The sequence below is a fragment of the Delphinapterus leucas genome, chromosome 18 (genome assembly GCF_059928025.1).
Source record: "Delphinapterus leucas isolate spDelLeu-1000000601 "Yukka" chromosome 18, BTC_Dleu_Yukka2, whole genome shotgun sequence".
NCBI classification, from domain to species: Eukaryota; Metazoa; Chordata; class Mammalia; order Artiodactyla; family Monodontidae; genus Delphinapterus; species Delphinapterus leucas.
In genome coordinates this window covers 57,705,152-57,728,180 of record NC_143146.1, presented here as the reverse complement: position 1 = coordinate 57,728,180, position 23,029 = coordinate 57,705,152, and the positions used below count along the sequence as shown (strand labels likewise).

The 23,029-nt window shown below is 39.5% G+C and overlaps 1 protein-coding gene across 1 annotated transcript in view; it reads right to left on the bottom strand.

Annotated features, from left to right (window-relative positions):
* Positions 1–23,029, bottom strand: part of GTF2F2 (general transcription factor IIF subunit 2) — a 151,095-nt gene that overhangs the window by 66,060 nt on the left and 62,006 nt on the right. The window contains exon 5 of the mRNA XM_022574878.3: positions 4,890–4,971. Coding sequence (XP_022430586.1) covers positions 4,890–4,971 — 82 coding nt within the window. The remainder of the gene's footprint in view (positions 1–4,889; positions 4,972–23,029) is intronic.

Sequence of the window (23,029 nt, the reverse complement as noted above, 5' to 3'; positions counted from 1 at the left end):
ACTGGGATTGACATATGCACACTACTATATATAAAATAGAATACTAATAAGGACCTACTATATATATATAGCACAGAGAACTCTACTCAATACTCTGTAATGACCTATATGGGAAAAGAATCTAAAAAAGAGTAGATACATGTATATGTATAACTGATACACTTGCTGTATAGCAGAAACTAATACACCACTGTAAATCAACAACAAAAAATTAATTAAAAGAAGAAGAAGGCCCTGAAAAACTTTGAGCCTGTGTATGAAATATCTAGGTACAGGATATCTGAAATATTGAATCGCCAATTCTGTTCTCAAACACTTCCACTTTGAGATCACCCACCCACATCTGAAAATCTGTCTTTCCAATTTACATCAATAGTACCACAACATTTCTATTCCTCCCCCACTACACTGTCAATAAATATTTTAAAATAATCCTCTGTGTGTGTTTTCTTGAGGTTCAAAGACTGAAAGCTCTCTAGAGCAAGAACAGTTATCTAGTGATTTTTCTAAAATTGAATCTTACCTTAGTGATCACAGCAGACATTGGAAAATGTTGAATAATGATAAACAAAACACATGAGACACAACTTATGACTTAGATTACTTTCCTATTTTGATAATTTACCCATTGTTACGCTTCTTGAAGTTTAAGTACTTCCTGCTTCTTTAAGTTTTTACGTAAATTGTAAACCAGGATTTAAATTAAACTATAAGGACTTCTTTATCCCTCTGACCTCGTCAGTGCATTGCACAGGATGGTATGGAGCCAGTCTGAGACTCACAGCAGGACGTGTATCTAGGCCACAACACAAGAGCCACCACCATCTGTCTGGTCCTAGAGAAATCCCCTGTCCCACAACTATGGAAATTTTAATTAAATTATTTATCTATCTATCTATTTATTTATTTATGGCTGCATTGGGTCTTCGTTGCTGCGCGCGGGCTTTCTCTAGTTGCGAAGAGCATGGGCTACTTTTCATTGCAGTGCATGGGTTTCCCATTGTAGTGGCTTCTCTTGTTGAGGAGCACGGGCTCTAGGCACACGAGCTTCAGTAGCTGTGGCACGCAGGCTTCAGTAGTTGTAGCTCACGGGCTCTAGAGCGCAGGCTCAGTAGTTGTGGCACTCGGGTTTAGTTGCTCTGCAGCATGTGGGATCTTCCTGGACCAGGGCTTGAACCCAGGTACCCTGCATTGGCAGGCGGATTCTTAACCACTGCGCCACCAGGGAAGCCCAACCATGGAAGTTTGAGATGAGTTTATCAAGTCGCACAAACTCTACCTCCAAATATCCTCAGAACCTAGTTTCTCATCTCCCTTCTGCCTAACCACCTTGTTTAGTCATTCTGACATTTTGTACCTGGGCTATTGCGTCAGCCTCTAATTTATCTCCCTGGTTTCAATCTCTGTACTATGGCCAGAATGACTCTTCTAACACACAAATCCCTTCGCTTTCCATCAGCTTAAAATCCTTCAGTGCCTCCCTAATAGTAAAAGCACACAAAGTCCAAATTTCTTACCACAGCATGTAAGACCTTTTAATAAGTAATTTAACAAGCATATGAGACTAACATTTCAACTTTTGTCCTGCCATTCATTCACTCAACAGATATTTCCTAGGACTTCCCTGGTGGGAAACCTGCACGCCTAGAGCCTGTGCTCCGCAACAAGAGAAGCCACTGCAATGAGTAGCCCCCGCTCACCGCAACTAGAGAAAGCCTGCACGCAGCATTGAAGACCCAACGCAGCCATTAATTAATTAAAAACAAAACCAAAAAAAAGCACACAAAAAACCACAAATATTGCCTGACTATGTGCTACATGTCATGAACTATTCTAGACACTTGGGGGTATGCGTGTGTGTATCAGTGAACAAAGTAGGTGCACATACAGACAAAACAAAACAAAAAACAAACTATGGGAGCTTAAACTGCACTAGGGCAAAGCTGGTAATAAATATAGTAAATAAATTACATTAGGTGATATGTGCTATTGAAAAAAAATACAAGCATAGAAGGAAACAAGGTGGTCAGGGTACGCCTTGTTGAAAAAGGAGAATTTGAGAAGAGACTTGAAAGAGGCGAGGTGAGCCATGCAGCTATCTGGAGAAAACATGTTCGAGGTAGGAAAGAACATCCAGTGCAAAGACCCTCATATGGAACCGTGCCTGTGCTCGTGGACTGTTACGAGATCAGTGTGGATGGAGCAGAGTGAGTGAGGGAGGGAAGTAGGAGGTTCGAATGGGGAGAAGGGGAAGAGAATGGTAGGGAGATCATGTAGGTCCCTGTATACAATTATAAGGACTTGGATTTTATTCTGAGTAATACAGGAAACACTGGAAGTGACATGTGGCCAGAGGAATGGCACAACTTGACAGGTTTTAAAAGAACTGCTCTGGCTACTGTGCTGACAATAGACTCCACTAGGGCAAGGGTGGAAGCAGGAACTCTGCTAGGAGGCTGCCGCCGTGATCCAGGTGAGAAACAATGGCAGATCATGTGGGTGGTGAGAAATGGTCAGACTGCAGATGTATAATATTTTGAAGGTACAGTCAGTAGGATTTTTCTGACACACTGGATGTGGGGTGTGAGAGAGGAGTCAAGAATGCAACCAAGGTTTATGGGTTGAGAAAAATGGGAGGACAGAGTTGGCATGAGCTCAGATGAGAACGAATGCTGGTGGAGCAGATTTGAGGGGCAAGACTGGAAGTTCAGGTTTTGACATATTTGAAATGTCTACTGGACATCCAACCAGGCTTTTGGATATTTAAGTTCACAGTTCAAAAAAGGGCTGGAGCTTCTGCTTGTTCTGCCCCAAATAAACCCTGCATTCCAGGCTTGCAGAACTACACACAGGTCCCTGATGCCTTCCCCGGGTCTCTGTACCTACATGTCTCTCTGTGTAGAAAGTGTTCTTACTCATGTCTTTTTCCACTTGGTCAAAAAAAATCTCAGCCTTCAAGACTTATGTCATATAGCATCTAACTCACATAATTATCATCTCCTGAATCACCCTGTTTCCTCGAGTCACTGAAGTAACTGAAATATATAATGGCTGGTCTTTTAGCATACTCCAAAAGGCTAAACAATTTTAATGTCTTTTTTGGTAAGGAAAAAACAGCCATTTCATAAACACAGCAGGTGACTTGCCTGATCTCATCATCAGAAATTTTTAGAAACTTTTAAAGAAAATTAAGACCACAGAAAAATATCTTGGCAAGCAGCTGAGAAATCAGATTTTGCATTTTCCAATTTCAGTAGTTATTTGAAGAAAAATTCTCAAAAGGGCTTGTATTATATAATAAACTTTATAGGCCAGAAACAAAGAGAAACATCTGCCTGTGTTCCAAAGTTATTTACTGTTATAAAAAATTTTCACGGGCTTCCCTGGTGGCGCAGTGATTGAGAGTCCGCCTGCCGATGCAGGGGACGCGGGTTCGTGCCCCGGTCCGGGAAGATCCCACATGCCGCGGAGCGGCTGGGCCCGTGAGCCATGGCCGCTGAGCCTGCACGTCCGGAGCCTGTGCTCCGCAATGGGAGAGGCCACAACAGTGAGAGGCCCGCGTACCGCAAAAAAAAATGTTTCATTTTGATTGTCATCCTTTTACTTGCCCCGGGGAGGCACTGAAATTAGAGGAATTATTGAACAAAGCCAGTCTCTTTGCTTCATTCCCAGGAGACAGACTTCCAATCTAATTGAGAAAAGGGGAAAAAATTTTTAAATGTGAAACTGAGAGCTGATCCAGCTCAGCCAGTTTGGATATCCATAAGGGCTGCTGCTGTCACTTGAAAGTGTCCTCCCAACTACCAGTTCTGAGCAGCTACAATCTTCTAAAATGTAAGTTCCATGAGGGTAGAGATTTTTATTTGTTTTGTTCACTACTATTTCACGTAGTAAGTGCTGGGTAAATGAAAAAATGTGTAATTCTAAACTACATGGGGTTGAAATACATTCAATATAAACTATAAAGCAAGTACAATAAATACATTTCTTCCAGGTTTAAAAAACTGTTGACTCTTTGAAAGTCACAAAGTTTGAAGTATCAAGAATTCACGATCATAATCTTTAAATATTAATTACAAAAGGTTAACCACGTACTAAAGTGGGGAGGAAGGACCCCTAAGCAAAATCTCTAACAAAGTAATACGTTTCTAAAAAGTTCTTTGTAGATTAAGAGAAAAGGATGGTATTCTAGCAACTAACTATACTTGCTTTTTAATGTACAGTATTTTAGATACATATTCATCATGGGAAAATTATAGCCCTTGAAAATAAAACAGTACAAAGATCTTATTACATGTCTTTGGAGAATCAAGATTTATAAGGACAACTAGAAAAAGACAGTTAAAAAATTTGATTCCAGGTTATATTAACACAGTAGCTTAATATACCCCAAATTAACAGCCCAGGTTCTGAAAGTTCTTTTGCCAAAGAAACTCTTGAGTTTTTAAAAAACTGAGGTATAACTGACATTATACCCGTTGTATACAACATTATATTAGTTTCAGGTGTACAAGAAAACAATTCAATAACTGTATACATTGGGAAATGATCACCACAATAAGTCTAGTTAACTTCCACCAGCATAGGTAATAGTTAAAAAATTTTTTTTGTCTTGGTTAAGAACTTTCGGGATGTATTCCCTCAGTAAACTTTCAAATGTGCAATAAAGTATTATTAACTACAGTAACCATGTTGCACATGACATCCTCATGACATTTATTTTATAATTGGAAGTTTGTTCTTACTTGGTTTTAAAACCAAACAACCTTTGAAGAAAACACTTTCAACAATAACCATAGTTTTCATGCAGTCTACAGACAATCTAATGTATGTATTTCAATCCCAAAAAAGAAATATCAGGTATTATTTTAAAGTTAAAAAACACCAACCTCTTTAATCTCATGTAGTTTTCACTGGCAGCAGGTCGGCATTCAGCTCTTTGTACCACTATTCCTTCCAGTGAAAGCTTATCTTGAATGGAAAGACAAAAATTAACAAACGTATTGAGAAATAACATTTATCATGTTCAAGACTGTATTTTGACATACTAACCAAGGTAACAATGATTACAATCAAATATAGTTAATAATAAAAATCAAGGAAAGAAAAGGAATATTTTTAAGTTTACAGTAATAGCATTGGTCAGAATAGAGAAAAACCTTACTCTTGGCTAGTAAAAAACTGGGCTTCTGTCAGGTTTATTTATTGCGCTGCCCCTTGCCAATAACAGCTTTTATACACTTAGCTCTTCCTAAAGAGAGTGGCTTAAAAGGGCATAAAAATCAAGTAAAAATTTGAAGGGTGTGGCAGCTATATCATCTTTGGGAGAGAAGTAAGTTCTGAAAACACAGCTAGCCTAAGGCACTAAATCAAAAATTCATACACACACGTATATGCATGCATGGGCACACACACGTATATGTGCAAAAAAGAAAATTCTAGAATACACGGTGACTAGTACAGCTAGCTTAGAAAATACTGTGGAACTAGGCAGGTCCTTGGTTGGGTTACACTGTGTACTAGTTCTGCCTGCCAGTTGCTCTGAATTCTATTTTCCAGCAAAATGATTAATATGATGTGTCTAAACTAGAGCTTTAACTGCTATGAATATCTGTCCAAACAGAAGGACAATTTTTCCCACCATTAGTAAGAATTCTTATAGTGACCCTGACACAAAATTCAAGAGAAAACAAAAGTTAGCACCTACTGCATACCTACTAGGCACCAAGTCACTTTAAGACCTCATCTTATTTGATAATGCATGTATGACTGACCCATAAATGGTATCTGCTTTACTGCAGTCTGGAAATGTACGACTATGGTTAGGAACAGTTATGGTTCAGTTGTATTTCCAGGAGAGTTCACCCAGGTTTCTGGAAGAGATTCAGGAACTCCTCTGGCTCATCAGCAATGCATTTATGATCCATCTTTTCAGGGCGAATGACCTCATGCATTCCACAAACATTAACTAAATGCCTACGATGTGAAGGGAACCATCTAGGCATTGTAGAATCGAAGATGACTGAAATACAGTACAGTCTTCAAGAAGCATACAGTTCACTGGAGGAACAGATAAGTTGACCAAAACATAGAATGCAGATAGAACCATGCCCACATGATTTATGTTAGAAAATTTTTCTTATGGTGACCTTTCTCGATTTTGCCTCCAAAATCTAGGAACTCCTTATTATAGCCCCTAAGTACTAATACACACAGTAACTCAATAATTCAATGTAACATATGCAACAAACCTCAAGTAGAGGCTGACAGATGACTGCAAAGAGCAATGATGAGAAGCACGTCTACCTTACACCAAAATATGCCAGGAAGGAAATAATAAGAAGGCCGCAATTATTTTATATTAAATTTAAGTTTAAATGTCTAAAAGTAATTTCCTCTTATTAATGAATTTAGTAAGATTAAAATTTTCTTAAATTTTCTTAATTTTCTTAAAGCAAAAACAAGTATTATATTTGAGCATGCCTCTCCACTGAAGCTGACAGTTGTATCTAGAAAAACTCTTGCCATAACAATAACAAGATTTGGGAAAGATTCCAATCTATAATGTCTTAAACGCATGAAAAAAGTTCACTTTTTTTTTTTTTTTTTGCAGTACACGGGCCTCTCACTGCTGTGGCCTCTCCCGTTGCGGAGCACAGGCTCCAGACGCGCAGGCTCAGTGGCCATGGCTCACGGGTCCAGCCGCTCTGCAGCATGTGGGATCTTCCCAGACCGGGGCACGAACCTGTGTCCCCTGCATCGGCAGGCGGACTCTCAACCACTGTGCCACCAGGGAAGCCCCAAAAGTTCACTTTTTAAACATAAATTAATCCTTTTTAAAAAACAAAATAGGTCTGGAATACTGTCTCTGAAAATAATTTAGTTACATATCCAGGGGTTTACTAATGCTGAATACTAAAAAGCTACCTTTCAACACCACCTGTGAATGTTCCCCACTTATTTATCTGTACCTACTCCTGGTGGACAGGATGAGTTTAATTTCTGGTTAAAGGTTTCTGCTGTCAACGTTCCACACATAATACCTGAAAGGGTTAAAATCATCCAAAGCACCTGCCCATTTCAACTTGGCCACCCCTCACCACTCTTCTTCAATCAAGCTCACTCACACAAAGCAGTAAAATTCACCTCCCCAAACCATGATTTTCTGTCCATCACATCCCCTTTTCAAATCTAAAATAGCCTTCAAATGCTTCTCAAATGAAAGGAAAAGTCTTCATCAGCAGCAATGAAAATTTCTACCAATTGGCTGCTCTTAAATAACCCCACAACTCTGTTAACTCTTTGCCGTTCCCGCTCTCTTCCTAAATACGTTTTTTAAAAACCAATTTACTTATAATACAGCCCCCTAAGCAAGATTTAAAGGTGTCACACACTTTTTAAAGCCTCACAGGAACATGTTTTCATATTCTTTCCACGAAACCATGCTTCTCTTCTTCTCCAAAACACTGCTTAAGATTTCAGGGGAAAGCTATTAAATATCCCATTTTAAGGCATTTGAAAGCACCCACTTGCACACCACTGCTGTTAATTACAGATCATATTCATTAATACAGGAATCGTGACTTAAGACTACTTCATTGGCCCAGTTTGAAAGACTGGAAATACTTGAAAAATAATCTTTTTATTGCTCATATATTTATCAAATATTTACTAAGTGCCTTTATGTAAAAGATAATACAAAAACACATCAGGAATAACAAAGATAAATGAAACTTGGCTCTTGCCCTCAAGCAGTAGAGGCTAGTGCAGCCATTCACAAACGTGTGGCATATATGCCTGAAAAGTGGTGAGGAACCCCGAGGAACCTTTTATGTGGGTTTACTACTGATATCGATGACACTAGCAACTAAAACTGAAAAATGTTTACAAAATCAGAGTGAAAAAGGCAAAAAAAAGGCTTGGTATTATTATAAAAATACCTTTGATTTCACAGGCCCCTTAAAGGGTCTCCAGGACCCCTCTACCCAGTGGTTTCCAGATCACATTTTGGGAGCTTCTGGTCTAGTAGGATGATGAGATAGGTATATAAATCACTTTAACACACGAGAAGCACTTGTGATAGACCTCCACTTAACCCACTTCTAGATTACCAAGGCTCTCAGTTCCCGTCTTAACTATGGTGACAGATGCCCACAGCTCACTATACACTAGTGGGTAGTAGGTTAATCTCTACTACTCCCACACACTTCTGCTCAAACTATGCAGAACTTGTTTATGCTAGTTTTACTCTGTTAGTAATTATGCAATTTGATTATAAATTACATAATCTCATTAATTAAGAGTATGGGGGGGGGGCTTCCCTGGTGGCGCAGTGGTTGAGAGTCCGCCTGCTGATGCAGGGGACACGGGTTCGTGCCCCAGTCTGGGAAGATGCCACATGCCGCGGAGCGGCTGGACCCGTGAGCCATGGCCGCTGAGCCTGCGCGTCCGGAGCCTGTGCTCCGCAACGGGAGAGGCCACAACAGTGAGAGGCCCGTGTACAGCAAAAAAAAAAAAAAAAAAAAAGAGTATGGGGGAGGGAGATGTTTCTACAAAAACTAGGTTTAATGCTTTGTAAGATGTGATATAAAGATAAATTGCTAAAAATCTCTCAAATTAGGTACTGGAGAGACAACTAGAGATTAGAAGAGAAACATAAAAGTCTAGAAGGATTCTGCATTCATATTGTTTCGCAGTGTCTAAGTTTTTGCTCATTTTTAAAGAAACCAAAACTGAAAATCTAAACTAAATTATGGGTTTACTTTTCACAGGAAAGAGAAATCAGATGCTCAGTCAGCACCCTATACTGAAAGCATAGGCCTTGTCCTGCATGTACACTGGTGACTAAATGTCCATTTGTGGGTCTTAAAATGTTTAAGGCAGTAGGAATATATACTATTATCATTTTTATGATTCCCTACCTTTTAATTTAACTACTGGAAGGACTGCTAGTCCTTCCATAAAGGCTGTGGGATCTACTGTACTACATAGAATTTGCCATGGTTTATGAGGGTTATAATCTACTGACAGAGACACAGACTACTGGGATTAAAACACATACACACAAAGAGAATATGTCTAGCTGGGGATTACGAAGGGCTCTGATGGAGAAAGCAATGTTTGTGCTGGACCTGGAAAAATGGGTAGGATTTAGAGTGGGAGGTGAAGCAGAAGGGCACCGAAGGTGGTGGGAACAGCATGAGCAATGGCTTTTGTCTCTTCTCTGTTTCTCTGTCTCTCTCAGAATTTTAAACTAAGGGACCCATACCAGAGTCACTCCACCTCAGAAATCTCTAGAGGGACATGGTCACAACAGCACTCTGAAGAGAAGCCACATAGGCTCATTCTACTAAAATCCCAGCCATGGCTTGGTTCCTATCTTTCCCTAGGCTTGGCCGTTCGTTCAACTCTTCTCTGGATTCTGGGAACTATTCCAGGATCTTTTTCTAAATTTTCTCACCTCCCTCGCTTTCGGGGCTAGATTGGTTTGCTTATTGGTTTCTGCTACTTGTAACCCAAAGAATCTTCATGACTATGAACATATACCTTTGGTGATGGTATTTTATTGGTCTATATCCTGTCACCTAGTTTCAGAAAACAATTGAGAGAAAGTTTTAAAGGGTAAGTTACACAAAGTGCATCCTATAACAAGAATGGAAGTGTTCTAGTTCTGATTCTGTCTCTAAACAGCGGTGTTACTTTGGAGAAATTACTTTACATCTCTGGGCCTCAGCATCTATATGTATAATAAAGTCACTGGGATCTCTGAGATCTCCTCCAATTCTCTCTCACTAAAATAAACAAAACAAAACTGGCCTCCCCCTCCAACTGAGGATGTTTTATTATTTCATTAGTATTTATTTTGTTTGCCCTAATGCTTTCTATAAGACCTAGATATAATTAAATTTTCTTTGAGTAGAAATTAGAGAAGAACTGTTTCTTGGAATGACAATGAGAAAATGTTGAGAAGCTGTCCAAGACTTGAAAATATACAGACTTCTGTTCTAAGCTGGACCTTCCAACATACTCTATGTTGAGGAACCCAAGAGAAACAACTGACTGGCATTTTTTACAAGTTAAGGGCCTGGCTAGTTTGAAAAAGTTAAAGTGGAAGTAAACAGGAAGGGTGTCTATTAGCACTGGCATGTAAGTAATGAGAAGTAATGTGTTAAGGATGTTGGGCATCAGGAAGTTACAGGCGTTCATTTCCACAAGACCACTCGATCCAGTTCAATGTGGAGGCCTTTAAGAGCACTTCCAACTCAAGTTAAAACACAGACAAGGTTAGAACCAAGATTTTGGACTGATTCTTGAGATTTGAGGCTACTTTCCTGATTCTTCCTTACATCACACCTGTGTCTACCCTCACTGGAAAAGGACTAAAGAAATAATATTTCAACAGAGCAAGAGCATTTAAAAGATAAACCATTTTTCATACTCCTACCAGTCTCCACTGTTCTCATTTAAAATCTTTTCCTAGCAGTTTCTGCCTGTGGTTCACAGGGCAAGGCCTATTAATACATGCTACTTGGCATCTTAACAAACCAGTTGGGCAAAGCTGCAATCCCTATGTTATTAAGAAGGTGTTTCTTGCTGTATTCAAATTTGTCAATTGATGTTCTGATCTCTATCTAATACTCAGGAATTTCAGGAATAAAAGATCATGCTCAGATTTCAGTAAACCTACAGAGTCAGCATTTGACTACCTCAAAAGCAACAAAATGGGCAGCCATATAAGTACTCCCCCAAATTATCTGTTTATGCAATATGTTTTCTTGTAATGATATTCAAATTACAAACATGCCTAAATAGCTGGGAATTCCCAATTTTAAACCAAATACTGAAACCATAATTTGAGGACTAGACTTCGGATTAGAAAACATCTCGGCTTCCTCACTCCTACTACTGCTCTTCAACTTTTCCCCTGTGGACTGGGGGAAAGAAGGTTTATGTACATTCCTATACAAGGGACGTTGTAATGCTCATCAAAGAGTACCTGTGAATGGCAAGACTGGCCGTCCGGGAGTAGAAGAGTGGTTACGTAAGGTACAAAATCGAAGATGGACGCCTTAAGTGTACAAAGGAGTTTGGATTGCTCTATGAGTCTACAGAAGCCGTAACAAACTTTTCGTCAAAGAAATAACTTAGAGAACGACATTTTTAAAACAAACATTTGCATGTTTTACTGTTTACAAGGCAAGTTCACAAGTTATCATTCCTCCTATACTTCACAGTAGTCTCCTTTTTGCTTGTTATATATAATTATATATAGAATTTAATATATATAATTAATCAATATAAATCCTCAAATACAGATGTGGGCATAATGTTGTAATGCTGTATAAACAGACATAATCCCTAATCTAAAAGTTGCTTTCAAGAATAAGAGGTTGGCTCTACCACTCCACACCAGCTTTCTAGTTCCCAATTCCCTCTTCCTCTTTCTCCTCTTGCCCTTCCAGTCCTCTGACTCTGAGCCCCCAGAAAAAGCATCTGGCCCCATAGATGTACGGCTGCCCCACTGCAGGACCTCTGGTTTGCTGGCAGCTGTGTCTCAGAAAAAGCTGTCTTCAGCAAGGCAGAAGCAGTTCCCTGCTGGTATTCCCAGAGTCTGGTGGAACGCCTAACACATACTGTGTGGCTGACAGGGTCTTGGTGCTCCCGCCAGGTGTCAGGCGTGAACCTCTGAGGGGGGAGAGCCAAGTTCGGGACACTGGTCCACCACAGACCTCCCTGGTAGTATCAATCGGTGAGAGCTCTGCCAGAGATCTCCATCTCAACGCTAAGACCCAGCTCCACTCAACGACCAGCAAGCTCCAGTGCTGGACACCCCATGCCAAACAACTACCAAAACAGGAAGACAACCCCACCCATTAGCAGAGAGGCTGCCTAAAATCGTAATAAGTTGACAGACACCCCAAAACACACCACCAGACGTGGTCCTGCCCATCAGAAAGACAAGATCTAGCCTCATCCACCAGGACACAGGCACCAGTCCCCTCCACCAGGAAGCGTACACAACCCACTGAACCAACCTTACCCACTGGGGGCAGACACCAAAAACGACGGGAACTATGAACCTTCAGCCTCCGAAAAGGAGACCCCAAACACAGTAAGTTAAGCAAAATGCGAAGACAGAGAAACACACAGCAGATGAAGGAGCAAGGTAAAAACCCACCAGGTCAAATAAATGAAGAGGAAATAGGCAGTCTACCTGAAAAAGAATTCAGAATAATGATACTAAAGATGATCCAAAATCTTGGAAATAGAATGGAGACAATACAAGAAATGTTTAACAAGGACCTAGAAGAACTAAAGAGGAAGCAAACAATGATGAACAACACAATAAATGAAATTAAAAATTCTCTAGAAGGAATCAATAGCAGAATACCTGAGGCAGAAGAATGGATAAGTGACCTGGAAGATAAAATAGTGGAAATAACTACTGCAGAGCAGAATAAAGAAAAAAGAATGAAAAGAAGTGAGGACAGTCTCAGAGACCTCTGGGACAACATTAAATGCACCAACATTTGAATTATAGAGATCCGAGAAGAAGAAGAGAAAAAGAAAGGGACTGAGAAAATATTTGAGTAGTTGAAAACTTCCTTAATATGGGAAAGGAAATAGTCAATTAAGTCCAGGAAGCACAGAGAGTCCCATACAGGATACATCCAAGAAGAAACATGCCAACACACATATTCATCAAACTATCAAAAATTAAATACAAAGAAAAAATATTAAAAGCAGCAAGGGAAAAGCAACAAATAACATACAAGAGAATCCCCACAAGGTTAACAGCTGATCTTTCAGCAGAAACTATGCAAGCCAGAAGGGTGTGGCAGGACATATTTCAAGGGATGAAAGGGAAAAACCTACAACCAAGATTACTCTACCCAGAAAGGATCTCATTCAGATCCGACGGAGAAATTAAAACCTTTACAGACAAGCAAAAGCTAAGAGAATTCAGCACCACCAAACCAGCTTTATGACAAAAGCTAAAGAACTCCAGGCAGGAAACATAAGAGAAGGAAAAGACCTACAATAACAACCCAAAACAATTAAGAAAACGGTAATAGGAACATATATATCGATAATTAACTTAAATGTAAATGAAATAAATGCTCCAATGAAAAGACATAGACTGGATGAATGGATACAAAAACAAGACCCGTATATATGCTGTCTACAAGACACCCACTTCAGACCTAGGGACACATACAGACTGAAAGTGAGGGGATGGAAAAAGATATTCCATGCAAATGGAAATCAAAAGAAAGCTGGAGTAGCAATTCTCATATCAGACAAAATAGACTTTAAAATAAAGATTATTAGAAGAGACAAAGAAGGACACTACATAATGATCAAGGGATCAATCCAAGAAGAAGATATAACAATTGTAAATATTCATGCACCCAATACATAAGGCAAATGCTAACAGCCATAAAAGGGGAAATCGACAGTAACACATTCATAGTAGGGGACTTTAACACCCCACTTTCACCACTGGACAGATCATCCAAAATGAAAATAAGGAAACACAAGCTTTAAATGACACATTAAACAAGATGGATTTAATTTATATTTATAGGATATTCCATCCCAAAACAACAGAATACACTTTCTTCTCAAGTGCTCATGGAACATTCTCCAGGATAGATCATATCTTGGGTCACAAATCAAGCCTTGGTAAATTTAAGAAAACTGAAATTGTATCAAGTATCTTTTCAGACCACAACGCTATGAGACTGAATATCAATTACAGGAAAAAGAAATACAAACACATGGAGGCTAAACAATATGCTACTAAATAACCAAGAGGGCACTGAAGAAATCAAAGAGGAAAACAAAAAATACCTAGAAAAAAATCACAATGAAAATACAATGACCCAAAACCTACAGGATGCAACAAAAGCAGTTCTAGGAAGGAAGTTTAGAGCAATACAATCCTACCTCAAGAAACAAGAAAAATCTCAAATAAACAACCTAACCTTACACCTAAAGCAATGAGAGTAAGAAGAGCAAAAAAACCCCCAAAGTTAGCAGAAGGAAAGAAATCATAAATATCAGATCAGAAATAAATGAAAAAGAAATGAAGGAAATGATAGCAAAGATCAATAAAACTAAAAGATGGTTCTTTGAGAAGAAAAACAAAATTGATAAACCATTAGGCAGACTCATCAAAAAAAAAAGGGTGAAGACTCAGATCAATAGAATTAGAAATGAAAAAGGAGAAGTAACAACTGACACTGCAGAAATACAAAGGATCATGAGAGATTACTACAAGCAACTACATGCCAATAAAATGGACAACCTAGAAGAAAAGAACAATTTCTTAGAAAACCACAACCTTCTGGACTGAACCAGGAAGAAACAGAAATAATAAACAGACCAATCACAAGCACTGAAATTGAAACTGTGATTAAAAATCTTCCAACAAACAAAAGCCCAGGACAGATGGCTTCACAGGTGAATTCTATCAAACATTTAGAGAAGAGCTAACGCACATCCTTCTCAAACTCTTCCAAAATACAGCAGAGGGAGGAACACTCCCAAACTCATTCTACAAGGCCACCATCACCCTGATACCAAAACCAGACAAAGATGTCACAAAAAAAGAAAACTATACACCAACATCACTGATGAACATAGGTGCAAAAACACTTAACAAAATACTAGCAAACATAATCCAACAGCACATTAAAAGGACCATACACATGATGAAGTGGGATTTATCCCAGGAATGCAAGGATTCTTCAATATACGCAAATCAATCAATGTGATAAACCATATTAACAAAGTGAAGAATAAAAACCGTATGATCATCTCAATAGATGCAGAGAAAGCTTTTGACAAAATTCAACACCCATTTATGGTAAAAACCCTGCAGAAAGTAGGTACAGAAGGAACTTACCTCAACGTAATAAAGGCCATATATGACAAACCCACAGCCAACATCATTCCCAACAGTGAAAAACTGAAACCATTTCTACTAAGATCAGGAACAAGACAAGGTTGCCCACTCTCACCACTATTATTCAACATAGTCTGGAAGTTTTAGCCATAGCAATCAGAGAAGAAAAAGAAATAAAAGGAATCCAAATCAGAGAAGAAGTAAAACTGTCACTGTTTGCAGATGACATTATACTATACATAGAGAATCCTAAAGATGCTACCAGAACACTACTAGAGCTAATCAATAAATCTGGTAAAGTAGCAGGACACAAAATTAATGCACAGAAATCTCATGCATTCCTATACACTAATGATGAAAAATCTGAAAGAGAAATTAAGGAAACACTCCCATTTACCATTGCAACAAAAAGAGTAAAATACCTAGGAATAAACCTACCTAAGGAGACAAAAGACCTATATGCAGAAAACTATAAGACACTGATGAAAGAAATTAAAGATGATACAAACAGATGGAGAGATACATCGTGTTCTTGGGTTGGAAGAATCAACATTGTGAAAATGACTATACTACCCAAAGCAATCTACAGATTTAATGCAATCCCTATCAAACTACCATTGGCATTTTTCACACAACTAGAACAAAAAAACTGCACAATTTGTATGGAAGCACAAAAGACCCCGAATAGCCAAAACCATCTTGAGAAAGAAATACGGAGCTGGAGGAATCAGGCACCCAGACTTCAGAGTATACCACAAAGCTACAGTTATCAAGACAGTATGGTACTGGCACAAAAAACAGAAATATAAATCAATGGAACAGGACAGAAAGCCCAGAGGTAAACCCACACACATATGGTCACCTTATGTTTGATAAAGGAGGCAAGAATATATAATGGAGAGAAGACAGCCTCTTCAATAAGTGGTGCTCGGAAAACTGGACAGCTACATTAAAAGAATGAAATTAGAACACTCCTTAACACCATACACAAAAATAAACTCAAAATGGATTAAAGACCTAAATGTAAGGCCATACACTATAAAACTCTTAGAGGAAAACATAGGCAGAACACTCCATGACATAAATCACAGCAAGATCCTTTTTGACCCACCTCCTAGAGAAACGGAAATAAAAACAAAAATAAATAAATGGGACCTAATGAAACTTAAAAGCTTTTGCACAGCAAATGAAGCCAGAAACAAGACGAAAAGATAACCCTTAGAATGGGAGAAAATATTTGCAAACAAAGCAACTGGCAAAGGATTAATCTCCAAAATTTACAAGCAGCTCATGCAGCTCAGTATCAAAAAAACAAACAACCCAATCCAAAAATGGGCAGAAGACCCAAACAGACATTTCTCCAAAGAAGATATACAGATTGCCAACAAACACGTGAAAGGATGCTCAACATCACTAATCATTAGAGAAATGCAAGTCAAAACTACAATGAGGGGCTTCCCTGGTGGCGCAGTGGTTGAGAGTCCGCCTGCCGATGCAGGGGACACGGGTTCGTGCCCCAATCCAGGAAAATCCCACATGCCATGGAGTGGCTGGGCCCGTGAGCCATGGCTGCTGAGCCTGTGCATCTGGAGTCTGTGCTCTGCAACGGGAGAGGTCACAACAGGGAGAGGCCCACATACCGCAAGAAAACCCAAAAAACAAAAAACTACAATGAGGTATCACCTCACACCGGTCAGAATGGCCATCATCAAAAAATCTACAAACAATAAATAATGGAGAGGGTGTGGAGAAAAGGGAACCCTCTTGCACTGTTCATGGGAATGTAAATTGATACAGCCACTATGGAGAACAGTATGGAGGTTCCTTAAAAAACTAAAAATAGAATTACCATATGACCCAGCAATCCCAGTACCGGGCATATACCCTGAGAAAACCATAATTCAGAAAGAGTCATGTACCATAATGTTCACTGCAGGACTACTTACAATAGCCAGGACATGGAAGCAACCTACGTGTCCATCGACAGATGAATGGATAAAGAAGATGTGGCACATATATACAGTGGAATATTACTCAGCCATAAAAAGAAACGAAATTGAGTTATTTGTAGTGAGATGGATGGACCCAGAGTCTATCATACAGGGTGAAGTAAGTCAGAAAGAGAAAAACAAATACTGTATGCTCACACATATATATGGAATCTAAAAAGAAAAAGAAAAAAAAGGTTCTGAAGAACCTAGGCACAGAACAGGAATAAAGACGCAGATGTAGAGAATGGACTTGAGGACACAGAGAGCGGGAAGGGTAAGCTGGTACGAAGTGAGAGAGTGGCATGGATATATATACACTACCAAATGTAAAACAGATAGCTAGTGGGAAGCAGCCACATAGCACAGGGAGATCAGCTTGGTGCTCTGTGACCACCTAGACGGGTGGGATAGGGAGGGTGGGAGGGAGACGCAAGAGGGAGGGGATATGGGGATATACGGATAGCCGACTCACTTTGTTATACAGCAAAACTTACACACCATTGTAAAGCAATTATACTCCAATAAAGAGGTTAACAAAAAATAGACAAATGGGGGGCTTCCCTGGTGACGCAGTGGTTGAGAGTCCGCCTGCCGATGCAGGGGACATGGGTTCGTGCCCCGGTCCGGGAAGATCCCACATGCCGCGGAGCGGCTGGGTCCCTGAGCCATGGCCGCTGAGCCTGCGCGTCCGGAGGCTGTGCTTCACAACGGGAGAGGCCACAACAGTGAGAGGCCCGTGTACCGCAAAAAAAATAAATAAAAAAAAAAAAAGATAAATGGATAAAGAAAATAAAATAAGAGGTTGAATAAAACCCAGAAATAAAATATAGTTTTATTTAAAAAAATGAAGTAATGCTGCATTGTAATAATAAATGAAAAGGAAAATCAGAGCACTGTGATAGTTTGTCTTAGTTAGACCTTCATCAAAGGGTGCAATGCAGCTTTGGCTGTTGCACTTGAAATTAAAGAGAATTCAAAAACAATAGCAAATGTGATTAAATGGACAGAAAAACAAATCCTTCTAGGAAAGATTAAGTTTGCTAAGTAAAAAGAAAAGACTTTTACTATAGTGCTTCATTACAGTTAAATAGTGCCAAACACTGTGCTAGATGTGATGAGGGGTACAAGGAAGAAAAATACAGACCCCTGCACTTAGAAAGCCTGTAATATAGTTGAGGGATACAATATTAATATAGACCATCTGATGACACATTTTTAAATCAACTGAATATGATTCAAGTTTCATTACTTTCATCCTCAATAACTCCTGTTCTCTTCACCATGTTTAGGAACGGTAGTAATACCACATACTAGTTTAGTTCTTTACAATTTTCAAGACACTTTAATGGTAAGTGATCCTCATAACTACCAAGTAGAAATTATGCCCTCATCATTAAGAACTCCTTTGGGATAAGTTCCCCTTCCTGAGCTCACCAATTTCCTGTATATGGTAGTTCTTCAACTCTGATTGATCCTAAGAATCACCTGGGAAGCTTCTTAAAAACTACTGGGCCCACTGTCAGAGATTCTACCGTAATTGCACTGTGTGGGCAACAGGTGTTTTTACCACCTCGCTAGATAATTCTAATATGCAGCAGCCAGGGTTGAGAACTTCTGCCCTGATACTTCTCTCCTCCTCTCCCCTACATCTCTTCCTATTCCTGCCTCTCTGGTAATTTTATTTTCTGGTGGTATGGGGATAACAGCTTACAGAACTGCTCAAATATTTCATCAAATCTAAGATACCATCAATTGTAATAGTCACCATCATTTTATGTGCCACCAAGAAACACAAAATACTACCATGAGAATTTTACAAGCTAATGATTTTAAGACGTACCCTGATTTCAGAAATGTTAAATGTGAAAAAGTGTGCAATATGACAGACTTATCCATCCCTGATTTGCAATCACTCTACACTGTGGAAGAACTCCATTTCCTCCTATGAACCATGATATCCTGTCCTGCTGGTTCAGGACCCCCTCTCTCCTCAACACCATGTCATCACTGAAGACACAAGAGGATCTAAAATCAAGATGATAACAGGAGGGACACTGGTAGGGCACCGCATCAGCAGCAGAGACTCTTTGGGTTACTGATTTCATAACAACATTAACTTTACAACTTTTCAAAGTCATGTCCCTCATTTTGAGATTGTAGACAATGGCTATTAACTTAAAACATCTCCTTCTGAAAGAGGAGGCAAAATTCCGTTTTGCCAAATAGCACTATAAAAATGAGTTCTACACAATATAATTTCAGTGTTCATTTGATGGCTCATAGAAGTGCTTTGCTCATCTAGTTACAATAAAATTTTCCAGTGAATAATAATGCATAGTTTGCACTTCAAAAAAAAAGCAAACTCATTTTTAAAAACTTAAATGACTTCTGCCTACAGAATTATAAAATACAGTTTTCCCTGAAATACTCATCTCCCAAAGTACATTTAAAATATGAATTAATGTAATTTGTTTTCAAGATTACCTCTGTAATGAAAAGCAAAGAAACGTGGAATGGAATTTTGCCAGAACTTCTCATTTAGTCTGTCATTTTTATTTGTGCTCCTTTTGATACAAAGTGTTTTCATCTTTTCTACACTCCTCAGGTGAGGTTTAAAAATTTGCTGATGCAGCAAAGTTTCCTGGGCTTCTCTGAAGACTCAGTTCAACACTGCAAAACATTTACAAGCTTATTCACCTGACTGGAATTACACATCCACATCACCTTCCTGCCAAAGCTATACTGAATGTGTCCTAGGAGGACTTCAGCACTCTGCACAGGTGATGAGATACTGTGGTCAGTCAGCTCCATAAGGTAGTGAGGTAGTACTTGTGGGGATGGAAGCCCAGTACAAGACAACATCTAATTTTGCAGAAAAATTTTACATTTCAAAATGAAACTAAAGTTTTGTTTTGTTTTGTTTTTGCGGTACACGGCCCTCTCACCGTTGTGGCCTCTCCTGTTGCGGAGCACAGGCTCCAGATGCGCAGGCTCAGTGGCCATGGCTCACAGGCCCAGCCGCTCTGCAGCACGTGGGATCTTCCCGGACTGGGGCACGAACCCGTGTCCCCTGCATCGGCAGGCGGACTCTCAATCACTGCGCCACCAGGGAAGCCCGAAACTAAAGTTTTGATGTTCAAATAGAATTAGATTAACACAGAAAAATCCTTGATTCTTAAAATATGTTAATACATTACACTGTGTAATTTATTTATATTTTTTAACACCAAAAAAGAGGCTAAAATTACAAGAGTACAGCTGAATATCAAAGTGAATATTTCTCACATTCAATGCTATTAACAGGAGGCTATGAAGAACAAGAAAGCCACACATTAAAAAAGAGAAACTCAGCTTGTAAAAGTTATAGGAAGATCAAGGCAAAAAGGAATGAGAGGACATGCAAGTCAGATGGCCAGAGGTTAGCCAGATTTTGGAAAATGAACAGATAAAGATATCACTGCAGAATCAAGTAGATGGGTATCAAATTCAAGTGAAGAAGAAAGACCCAGATCAATAAGCCTTAAAAAATCTGCAAAAGACCAGGGCAGAGACATAGTGCCAGCTTTAAGTGAAAATTGACAGCTACTGCTCTTTCTGCAGTTGGTTTTACTTTCTTCCTAAGGTAATAGGAAATAATCTTTTTTTAAAAACAGGCATTAATGTATGCAGGTGAAAATAACCAAAAAGATTTGGTAGAGACAGAGAATGAGGAAACAGAAGCCCAGTGTTTTTAATAAAGGCAGCTTCTGAGACCATCCCTTTTCCTTGGAAAGGAGTGCTTGAATTTCAGAAAGTGATCTGTTGAGTCTAGGGGAATTATCACATCTTTTATGTTCCAACCAAGAGAGATACCTTCTTGGTAAGGTTCTACTTCCTTCCATGGCAGGAGAATACCTCTGGCATATAAATGGAGCAAGCACATATTATGGTCATGTTCTGTGTCAATAATGTTGATGATGATGACCTCATTTCCTATCAAGAGCTGGTAGATAAGATGGGAATTCCCATTGGCCTGGAATAAATTCTGCCTAATGCAGACAGTGGAAGATTAGCATCACCATATAGTGGAAAGGTTTTGCTAAAATTTGGTTAGGCATTGGGCCTAACCAATGAATATACTCATAACAAGAACCTGACAATGACACTGTTTACATCCTCAAAGTTGGCTATCATCAACAGGAACACAAATAACAAATGTTGGCGAGGATGTGGAGAAAAGGGAATCCTCATACACTGTTGATGGGAATTAAACTGGTGCAGCCACTGTGGAAAAGAGTATGGAGGTTTCTCAAAAACTAAAAACAGAGCTACCATATGACCCAGCAATTCCACTCCTAGGTATATATTCAGAGAAAACTCTAATTCGAAAAGATACAGGCACCCAATGTTCATAGCAGCATTCTTTACAATTGCCAAGATATGAAAGCAACCTAAGTGTCCATCAACACATGAATGGATAGAGAAGGTACACACACACACACACACACACACACACACACACACACACACACACACACAGTAATACTACTCAGCCATAAAAAAGAATGAAATTTGCACAACATGGATGGACTTGGAGGGTATTATGCTAAGCGAAAGAGGTCAGACTGAAAAAGACAAATACTATATGATATCACTTATATGTGAAATGTAAAAAATAAAACAAAACAAAACAAAAAAAGAAAGGCAGATAACACCAAGTGTTGGAAAAAATGTGGGGAAACAGGAAACCACAGGCACTGCTGGTGGGAGAGTGCACTGATAGAGCTGATCTCGGGAGTCATCTGGCAGTTCTAAGTGAAACTGAACACGGCCAGCAAGCCCTCAAATTTCCACAGACACCCATAAGAGGACATGCTTGAAACTGTTCATCACAGCAAGGGATTGAGGCAGCCTGGGTGTCCATCACTAGGGAATCAAAACAACATTTATTGGGTACATAAGTGTGAAATACTGTGTGCCACCCACAAGTAGTGAAACAGATGTATATACAGCAGCATGAACTAATTCAAAAAACAAAGTTGAATGAAAAAAGTAAGAAACAGATATATATATATATATATATATATATATATATATATGAGAAAATAAATCTTCAAAGTTGACTAAAGGGCTCTTTTATATGTGTGATTACAGATGTCTATGAGAGACACTTTTTAAAAAATATATCTTTCTGCCTGCAAAGCGGATGAAATCTTCAAGTCTAGTGGTCAAGTGGACTAAAGCGAGCTAATCTTTTTTTTTTTTTTTTTTTGCGGTATGCGGGCCTCTCACTGTTGTGGCCTCTCCCGTTGCGGAGCACAGGCTCCAGACACGCAGGCTCAGTGGCCATGGCCCACGGGCCCAGCCGCTCCGCGGCATGTGGGATCTTCCCGGACCGGGGCACGAACCCGTGTCCCCTGCATCGGCAGGCGGACTCTCAACCACTGCGCCACCAGGGAAGCCCGAGAGCTAATCTTTGATGTGTAGGTTAAGCCCTTCTGCTGAAACCACTGAACTGATTACTTCCAGTTGGTATCTGCAGTGAGGCAGAGAAATGTAGTCACATAAACCATGGATGTTTGCCTTGGAATAGTTATTGAAGCACCATTTTTACAGTTTTAGGGATGTGTGGACTTGATTGACATGACTCTCCCCACCCTACAGCCCCCCAAAGCAGGTAAATATAAGCTTAAAAAAGACTAAAAAGAAGACAACCTGGCTTTCTCCTAAGGGGCATATGAACCACCACAGCAGCAATGATCAACAAAGCCCCGTGATTTCTGTAAGCTGCAATCATCTTGCTTTAATGGGGATGGAGTGGAGTAATGCAGAGAAGCTGGGACCTACTGGGTACCATTTTTCTTTCTCAAGACCACAAGTTGGGAGCAATAGGACATAAAAGAAAAGTCCTATGGATTCTTATCAGCTTCCAGTCAGACAAGGCTTCCGTTATTGTTGTAAGGCAACTATTGTTGCCAGGCCACGGCCGGCAAACAAACCACACAGGTCAGGTCTGCAGAAGCCAAGAACATCAGAGTGAAGTCTACAGAGAAAGAGCAGTCAAGGGTTAGAGGCACATGTCTAGGCACACGTCTGTCAAGGCAAGCCAGCAGAAACAAACACCAGGAATTTTAAAAAGCAGAAAGCA